This window comes from Balaenoptera ricei, chromosome 7 (assembly GCF_028023285.1).
Source record: "Balaenoptera ricei isolate mBalRic1 chromosome 7, mBalRic1.hap2, whole genome shotgun sequence".
NCBI classification, from domain to species: Eukaryota; Metazoa; Chordata; class Mammalia; order Artiodactyla; family Balaenopteridae; genus Balaenoptera; species Balaenoptera ricei.
In genome coordinates, this window is record NC_082645.1 from 45,532,931 (window position 1) to 45,543,121 (window position 10,191).

At 34.2% G+C, this 10,191-nt stretch overlaps 1 protein-coding gene across 1 annotated transcript; it reads right to left on the bottom strand.

Moving 5' to 3' along the window:
• Nucleotides 1-4,423: 4,423 nt before the first annotated feature.
• LOC132368429 (transmembrane emp24 domain-containing protein 2-like) lies at nt 4,424-7,763 on the bottom strand. The gene is made up of 2 exons (XM_059927094.1): nt 7,700-7,763; nt 4,424-5,198 (listed from the first exon to the last, which is right to left on the bottom strand). The coding sequence occupies exons 1-2, from the start codon at nt 7,761-7,763 to the stop codon at nt 4,531-4,533; spliced, it is 732 nt and encodes a 243-aa protein (XP_059783077.1). The 3' UTR covers nt 4,424-4,530.
• Between the last annotated feature and the right edge of the window lie 2,428 nt (nt 7,764-10,191).

Consider the following 10,191-nt stretch of genomic DNA (forward strand, 5'->3'; position numbering starts at 1 on the left):
TTTTAAAAATCCTAATGATTTTAGTGCAGGCTAAAGTTTGAGAACCACGGATGTCTATCTTTAGCTAAAATACTAAGGTTAACAAAAGATTTCAGTTTATACAGAGTCACCAAGCGAATTGGTGATCTTAATGAGAATTCAGCTTGAGTTCCAGCAATATTTGGTTTTCCTGCATGAATTTAACCCAGCTAAACAATTTATATTTTATTTATTTGTTTTCTATTATGTCTTCCTTCATTATGTCCTAAATTTATTCAAAACTTTACATGATAAATTTTTATGGATACTTTGGTAAAAACATGTTATAAATATCAAATGATTTAAATTACATGCAAAGAAATAAATTAAAAAATGATATTACTCTAACCCTGATCAAGCTGCTTTGCTTTTCCACTGGTCTTAAGATACACCCTGCATGTAACAACTTGTTAAGCTCATCCAAGAACAACTTCTTCATGACTTGATAAAAATTAAAGAGATAATAGAATAGTATAATAAAATACAACAGTGCACGTAAATACAATATCTAAAATAATAGTCTCTACCTGTTGAGTATCCTAGAATTTAGGTCTGAGAAACCTCTCTGGTCATCAGCTGCCTATCAGGATGTAGCTCAAACAAGGTTCCTTTTAATATATTCCTTCAGTATATGCTAGAACATATATTATTTCAGAATATAAAATTTACTTCCCATTCAGAATATTAGTTACAGAAAATATTTTCCTCATGGCTTTTCCCATTCTTTTTCAAGCACTCCATAGATCTATGGATTTAATTTCAAAGTGTTTGGAAATTTTGATGGAAATCTTTAAAACTTGAATAAAGTAAAATGGGGCAAGCAATAATAATATGTGGCAAAATGTCACTAATATTAATGTAGTTTGTCCAAAATCTTCAAGCATTAAGCATTTTGATATTCTCTGAAAAGTGCTTTTATTTTACTTAAAGCCTTACAGCAAATTTATTAGTGTTTTCTCTATCACTACTATATTTAACCTGTGCATCCTGGAATACTTCCCTCTGTGATTACCAAGGAGGTTGCAGGGTGGGAAATGGTGAAGATAAATTATACTTATCAATCACTCCATGACTGGTGGTTTGTTCCAGCCTTTATCCCCAAGGCACTGCTTCTTGAATGTAATTAAAGTAAACGTCCTGTATCCATAAAGGCAAAGTATTTTACATCAGTTTTTAAATTCAGTTTAAGGAATAATATTAAACATCATTTAAAGTAAAAGTTTTAGTATGAGGCAAGTGTTTTAACATTTTGTTTTTAAAACCATGTGAGCTTAGGTATTTAATATAACAGATATATATATATTAAATATGGTAATATCAATTTTGCATAAAAAGCTAAATATGTTTATATCTATATATAGGCATATGCATTCTAAATCCAATCCAACTTTTGATATGGTTAAAGGTATTAAAGCTTTTTCAATATTCCAAATTGAATGTATTACATATAGTCCTCTATATCATGTAACAATACTCTTTTGTATGTTTGACAATCACTTTTCTAGCTCCTTTAATTATTGTTTTCTTACTGTACATCATAGAGGAGATGTGGAAACATGTTAAATAAATTTGTAAAGCACAAACCTGCAAAATATTCCTATTTATCACTGACTGTGTGATAGCAAAATTATAATCAGATATTTAATTAATATTTTATACTGCAGTATCCAAAGTTTGCCATGAAATCAATATAACATATGAGATGCAACCAGGTTACATAACACCGCATTGCTTGTCTTTTTCCATATGAATAAAACAAATCTGAATTATACAAAATCCAGTAAAAGTTTTCATTCTTTGGAAGAAAGACTCCATATTCTTGGAACTGAGGGTATTACAGTGAAGAACTTAGATAAGGTCCTTACTCTCATAGTCTACAGGTTCTAGTGCCAGGTGGGGATGGGGGGGGAGTAAACAATTGATTATTTAAATGGGATAGGTTGAAAATGATAAAGTGCTATGAAGAAAATAAAAGGATAATAAGTAGAGAATCAGCGGTTGGTGATGAGAACCTTAAAAAACTTTAGATGTTTTGGTCAAGGAAGGCTTTTCTGAGGCAGTGAGAAGTGATCCAAAACTTGAATAATGAGAAGTTAGCCACACCGATATTTTGTGGAAGAGTATTATAGATAGAAGAATAACAGATAAAAGTCTATGGAACAGGAACAAAGTATCAATGGAAAGAAGAGTAATTTAGATGAAAAATAATTATTACGAGAAAGAGTACAGGGTCAGAGCAGTACCTCATACTCAGTATTGGGAACAATAGAAATTGAACTTTTATATAAACTGAAGTTAACCTGAGCTCACTTCTAGCCCTATCCATGACCTTGACAATTATTAGGACAGTGATGGCTTGAAAGGAAAACCAAGCCCCCTGACCAAGGAAAAGCTTCATGGAATGTTTTAACAGTATTTTTACAGCTATAGAACACTCTAGTCATATAACACAAACATTCAATATCAAAACCCGGAAAAAGAAAAACTAAACCCAAATAATTAGTCCTGCAGCAGGAAGAAAGGGGATTACTAAAAATATAAAAGGAAGAATTGAATTATGAAACAAAATGTTAAGAGTTTCATGTTTGGGTGATTATGGAATTAGATATAAAAGCAAACAAATAAGCAAACAGTGAGATGTTAAGGAAAATAATTCCTCAAAAGTTGGAAATGAGTACCAAAGTTGACTACAAGTAACATTAGCACCTGAGACTTCATAGAAATTCCAGAGAATCCACTGAACATCTCAGAAAATATGAAATGAAGTTTAAGATTATTTACTATGAAGGAGGAGTTAACGTTTATTCCTTGTTAATGTTATACTTAATACAATGTAATCTGACTAATTTTACCAAATGTCCATTGTGTCTACTCATGTCAAATATCAATACTTGTGGATTGATATTTGTAGGAAAGCAATTAGTAAAATTCATAATTAAATACAAATAGTGATATTACCTCAATAGTTGCTAAAAACATGTTGCAAGATTCAACATTCATTCCTGATAAAATTTTTGAGATAGAATGTTACTTAATACAACAAATGTATTTATCTCAAACTAACAGCCAATCTCATGCTTGAGAGTGAACTTTTGCATAGATTGCCATGTCATAAGAAGTCAAAGGGGCTCTTTCATGGAACTATTTTTAAACCTCATTTGAAACTGATGTTAACCGCATTTATTTATTTGTTTTTGTTTTTAAAAAGAATTGTTTATTTACTGAACCTGGGGCAGATTAGATACACAACTAGTTTTAAATTTACATCTTTTAAATTAAGTTTGAAGTGTTTTCACACACACATGCACACAAGTTGGCATGCAACAGCTGTTCTAAGGTAAAACACAGTCACCTTAAACTGTTGAAAGTATTTTCACCCAAGGTTGAAAAATTGTTTATCCTGAACATGAAAACCTGTAACAAACTTAAATTAATTATATAAAATTTGTTACTAGTGGTTTTCCCCTTGCAAAGATCCAAAAAAAATGTACAAGTAACTAATATACATCAGTCACAATATAATCCTGGATCATCCCCACACCAAAAGAAAGACCCAAGGAAAACAAACACAAACACACTAGTACTGACAGTGATGTTCAGTGAGCTAATTAAACAGTAGCCAAAATGCCACTGATCAAAAATAAGATAGTGGTTGTATATCACTGCAAAGAAATCAAGAGGCTTTTAACCCTTTGGCATCAGAAATCCAGATTTTTCCAATTATGTGAATGCATACCTCCCACGTGCCAAGAGTAGAGAAAGTGGATGTGCCAGCATAGAAAGAAAAAGGACTACTGTTCACTGCAACACCCAGAGAACTGGCTTTAATAGAGACTTCTTACAAGTTTAGGCAGAAACCAAAAAATGGTTCTTAGCTGCTTGTGTCAACAATTTTAAGTGGAGGTGACTGAGTTCTAAGGTTCAAAGTAAAACTTTAAAGGGGAAAAAGGTTGTTGGTTTAAGTCTTATCTTTAAAGCAAAAACAAGATAGACAAAGTAAAAAAGTACCAACTTTGTAGCATCCTCTAGTCACAGAGCTCTGCCATTAGGCTGGATAGAAAATGTCAAGATTCAGATTGTTGTTTCTGATAAGGACTCAACAAAATGAATCTTTAATGACTTGAACTGCAGGATAAGGGATCCCAAGAATGCAGTCATTTTTAGTAAAGTACTGTCAATAAAGTACTATCCTGAACAAACTACATTTTATTATGAAAGCCAAAGGATATAAAAAGGACTATACATCTATATTCCACTTACAGTGTTTGAGTTCTGGAAGGACCTGTATAATGGAGGAAGAATTCAAATATGAAATCATGCCAATCAAATGTCAAATTTTCACTATAACTTTCCTAAAAAAAGTGTTTTCCCCCAATATCTATTAATCACAAGGAAACAAGCTGTGAATGTACAGTTTAGAAAATAAAAACGTTGAAACTAATGACATTATTATGACCAAGATGTTTGGTAAACAGTGCATTATGAGTTTGGGATCATCAGGAAAAGGCTTTTTTAAACAACCCTCCAGACTTCAAAAAATCTCTTCAGGTAGTAGATCTGTCCCAATGTCATGGCAACTAGAACAAGAGCTTCAAAGAAGGACCAAAGGACCACTCTGCTGTTTGTGTTGTCATTGACTGCCCTGTGTATTCTCTCCCGAACTTCCATGTATTCCTGTTCGTGCTTTACAGCTGTCTTCGCCACTGTGAGCTCATTAATCATTTCTTCTAGCTTGTTCTGGTGAGCTTCTGTTCCCATGTCTTGTCCTTTGGGGGCCTCCCCAATATCAATGGTGAACATCACTATCTTTGGAGTCATGGTGGACATCCTATTGCTGAAACAAAACTTAAACGTTCCATCCATGTGAGCAGCAAAGGTGTATTTCCCACTGGACTTCCGGTCTCCTTTATAAATTCCTCTGTTATCAGGCCCTGCAATCTCCACGTCGATGTCCAGGAAGCCGCCCTCGGCCACCTCGAAGATGAGGCCCATCTTGGTGCCCGGGGTGACCCGCTCGAAGAAGCACTCTTCAGCATGTGCGTCGATGCTGACGAAGTAGCCCGAGACCGTGGCCAGGAGGGCGGCCCGGAGCGCCAGCAGCCCAGCGACCGTCACCACGGTGGGGCTGGGGCCGAAGCCAGGACCGGGACTGCGGCCTCCAGAGCCGCCGTCGCTGCCGCCTCAGCTCAACCGCATTTATTTGAAAAAAATTAACAAAAAGATATAATAGGAAAAAGGAAGCAAACTACCATTATTTGTAGATAATATGCTTATATTCCTAGAAAACCAAAAAAGAATCATCTGACAATGGCTAAAAATGAAACGAGTCAAGCAGAGTAGCCAGCTTATAAATGACGTATGAAATCGGTAACTTTTGTTATATATCAACAATAAACCACTAAGTATATGTAAAAGTTGATATTCTTAATAGCAACACAGAAAACCACCTAGGAACAAAATTTCCAATAAATTCATGGAAACCATACAATACAAGAACAATAAAGATACAAAATTCTACTAAGAAAAAAAAAAAGTAGACTGTATGGAGAGCCACATCTGTTCTAGATTGGGAAGACTCAAGACTATAGTTATGCCATTTCAACTATAAATTAGCCAATAAATTCGTTGATTCTAATGCAAATATCCAGCATGCTTTAAAAGAATAGACAAATTGATTCTAAAATTTGTTTATCTGTGGATATAACCAGGGCATTTTTGAAGAGAAATATGGATTATCAATTGGAGATGAGGCAATTTTGGAGGAGGATTGACCTGTCAGAGTGAAACTGAATTATAATACTACAATAATCAAAACAAAGTTATTCTAGCACCTGTTAGGTGGTAAACAAGGCAATAAATTAGAAAAATACTAAAGCATATTTAACTATTTATAGGAATTTATTATACAAAAAAGGTCTAATTTCAAAGTCCACAAGTATTGATATTTGACATGAGTAGACACAATGGACATTTGGTAAAATCAGTCAAATTGTATTAAGTATAACTGTGGCAGGATAGAAAGTAATAGTATGTGTTTTGACATGGAAAAACCATCTGTGAAAACATAAAATATAAAATTTGGTAGGTTTGGGGAAAAGTATTTTCTGTTTTAATTTAATTTTTCTTTGGCCTTTTTATTGTAGTTTTTGGCAGTATGCTTACACTGTACAACTATAAACAACAAAAATGGAATTACCTGAGCAGCTAGTCATTTATATCCATGATTATCACTTACAAGTCTTCCCATTTTATTTCAATCTCTATATTCTAACTAGGTGAAAATCATGCAAACTATTTCAAAATGACTTGATCTGAGAGTTCTCCCGTCCTCTTACCCTGACTGCTAGTGGTTGTCTATTTCAAATACGGAAAAAAAATTGAAGTTCATAATTTTAACTTCTTAGCAACCTTCTTATATCTGGGAAATGTATATATCATAGTTAAGATTAATTCTCTGTGTCATCAACCCTGTCTTTCACTAGTAATGACATTCTTTTAAGGAAATTTGATTATACAATTTCCCTTCCATATTGATTTCCATCAACAATCTGTTAGAATGGTGAATGAAAGAACTGAAAATACTTTGTAAATTATTAAATGGGCTGTGCACATTGCACCAAAAACTTAACTAAATATAAGGAAGCATGCACATTCATTTCAAAGAAAGCCAAATTTGAATTAATGATTATAGAAGAAATGATAAATGATTGAATAAAATAAAATTCTCCTGAATGGTAAGTAAAAGCTATGTGCAAACATGGATTGAAATGTAGTATAGTTTTTTTTCAACAAAGAAATATGATACATTTAAGACTTCCTTATTGCCATTGAAAAAAATGCTACAAAGGGGAAAAAATGCTTTATCTGGAAAAGTCTGGGGTTATAATGAAATAATATTAGATTAATATTTCAAAATTAATGTTATATAAAGTTTCAATTTGGATTTCTTTGATGTCAAATTTTTACTAACATATCTTTGTTTCATCTTTTGAATCATACTCGTTTGTCTACTAGCAACAATACTTGTTATAAGAATTTAAATATATTTATATACATATAATAAGATATATGGAATATATGTATTTGAATATATTTGTGCATATATGTATATATATAAATATAATCTTTTGCCTCTGTGATCCCATTAATCATTTAGGTGATTTTTCTTTCCAAACCACATCGTTTTGTCATTACATGGACATAGCAGCAAATATAAATACACTCACACACATACACACGCACACACAGATAAAGGTAATCCTATAAAAATCATGAAATTAGTGCTGATTCTCAAGATTTAACCCACTATAAAAAATTACTTTACTACAAAGAAGACAGGATCAGTTCTTAACTCCCCTTGTAAAATGATGATACTTTCTCCATACCTGAGAAATATTTTTCCTGAATGAATTAGAGACAAATTTGGTGACTTAAAACTGATCCCTATTCAACAAAGATGATAAAGGAGTTAACTACAGGCCAGACATCTTATCTGTAAGAGTTCTCTGGGGGTCAAGAAATCACATTCATTTTGCAGGATTATTTCAGGTGGCACAATTTCTTAATTACTGTTAGATGCCTCAGAATAGAGACCTAAATCCATCTAAAACTCCTGCTGCAACGATGACAATTCTGCTGAGGTTATCTCTGCATCTGCTGTGTGACCATGTTCCACATTTACCTTTAAGTTTAAGCAAATTATGAAAAGCAACCCTGCTAAAGCTGTCATCAGTGAATATCATCATCATCACATAACTGTTTGGACTTGAGAAAAAAGTTCAAACTGTAAAGGATTTTGGAAGCAGATGGTTGAAGAAGAGAATCTGGAAGGACTTCCCAGGTTTCTCATCTTTAAAATGTCATGCCATGGCTCTAATGTCAATTGTGCTAACACGACAGAGAATGAAATCTAGGCTCAGAAAAGAGCACCTGTAGTCTAAGGTCACTGAGGTAGTGGCAGAGTTGAGGCTTGCACCCAATTTACAGTGGCTCCAAATTTCACTGCTCCTTTCTGTGTGAATGACTTCTTGCATATCACAATCTGTTCTTACAACATATAATTTATGGTTTTATGACTCCTGTTGACAGCCTGTGAAGGTTTAAACTCGTCAGGCCCTTGTCTTTTTGACTTTCCCTCTAGACACAAACTAAGAGTTGGGTCAAACTAGCATCTCAGACAGCTAATCATGCAACATGAGAAGCCTGCAGAGGAGTCAGAAAGTTCCCTCCACCTCTCAGTCTTTACAGGGGTCTGGAATAGCATGGTTTCAAATTCCACATAGAAGATGACCAGGGCATTAACATTTCTCTGCCAAGTTGCTAAATTTAGCAAGACTCTAGAGGTGCAGAAAACTTGCCCAAGAAGACTTATAATTCTTAGAAAAGATTTGGCAATGGTGGTGTTTTATAGAAAAAGTTTAGAGGTATAACAGGGTAACTTCTAACTTGGTATGATACTGCCAAAAAGTCATCATAAAACACAATCAGACATCTAGAGTTTTGTAAAACCATTAATAACTCAGTCATTTCATTTGGGTTGGAATATTAATTTAAATAATAAACCACGTAATATTAGCAAAGTGGGGTTCACAAGAAATGACAAAAGAGTCATATTTGTTTCAGACACTTATTCGAAAATGCTCGTTTCACCCTCAAACGGTAATTTTTTAAAAATTTAAACTTGGCCCATGACAGCAGTTCAGAAAGAACCAAAAGAACTTTTGAGAAGCAAGAAGTTGCATCGGCCATATCTGCAGAGCAATGGAAGAAATTTGTACTCCCTCAGCTTTCTGCATAGCCAGGATCTACATAGTGGTGAACTGAAATAGATGTGTGGAGTTTCCTTAATGTAGTTGACTAAGAATTTGCTTTGAACCATTATACAGAGAATTTGATTCCTCTAGTCATAATAATAGGTGAGACACTGTTAAATGGACTGGGAAGTGTGGAGCAGTGATAGCCAGATGGAGATAAATGAACTGTACAGAATTAGGGTGGTAAAAACCAAACCTAGGCTAGACCTAGGATAGAGAGAATTCTATTCACTACTTGAGACAAAGGACTTCATCAATATGAGAAGGACGAGGAATTAAAAACAAACCTCATAATCTCACTGTGTTTACCTCTATACATTATTTAAGACATTTACATGAATAAGCATAATATATATCACTGGATAAGAAAATGTATATACTTTGGTATATAATCTTTGTAAGCCTCATGATCTACAGGGCTAGCTAAATCATTCTCAGTGTTTGTGGTGCTTCTAGCAAGTACTGAGGAAAAAGAGTTTTGTCTGGTGTTGTTTTGCAGAAGTCCTTGAACAATTGTATACTCAATTATAAATACATTTAAGAATGTGGTTTCCAGATAGGTAGATGAGGTAAACTAGAGCTTTTGCTACATAGTACTTTTGAGGAAGGCATTTTGCATACCAACTTCTCTGTAATTTGAGTTACAAAAGAAGCCTTGAGTGCTGTATTGAAAGATACCAGAGAAAAATGAGAAAACACCCTAGTTGTTTCAAACATAGAGATTTTGATACAAATAATTGATTATATGTGTGATACAAGAGTTGGAGAACCAGTGAAGCAATCTAAAGACTAGTAAACAGAAGGAACTAGATATCACTCCAAAGGCTAGAGGAAAACAGGTAGAAATGATGTTACTAACCTGGAAGCCAGGGTCATTCTATGGGATGTAGAGCCAGGGTGGAGACTGACAAGTAGGTGCCATAAACACAGGGAGAGACATTATCTGGAAGGAACTAGAGCCACCATGGTGACTCAGACACTTGTGACAACATCAGTGGCAGCACGGGAGAGGAGGTATACCTTGATTTCTCTTCTCCTAGTCTCTAATATTCTACCAGTGCCTCGCATTGGCTAAACCTAACTCTAAGTCATTTTGGCAAAAGTCTGCATGAATGCAGTTCCTTGAAATAAAGAGCAGAGCAAATAAAAGACTGAGATGTGAGAACAATAGGCAAATGGCTGGCCCAGAAGTTGTACAGTTTCAAGGGGACATGTCAAAAGTATCTTCAGTGTTACACTTATTGATTATTGATCTGTTCCATCAATAATGGATTGAATTTCATATTGCACTCACAGCTATTAACAAACATTTGTATCTTTTCTAGCCTGCCACTTTGAATATGAGAAAATTCCCAGAAGT

Bases quoted from the DNA above. Each gene is read 5' to 3' on its own strand.
- LOC132368429 (XM_059927094.1), bottom strand. From the start codon at position 7,763: ATGATGATATTCACTGATGACAGCTTTAGCAGGGTTGCTTTTCATAAT. The intron at 5,199-7,699 runs GTAAATGTGGAA...GGTTGAGCTGAG, and splicing joins TAATTTGCTTAAACTTAAAG to GCGGCAGCGACGGCGGCTCT.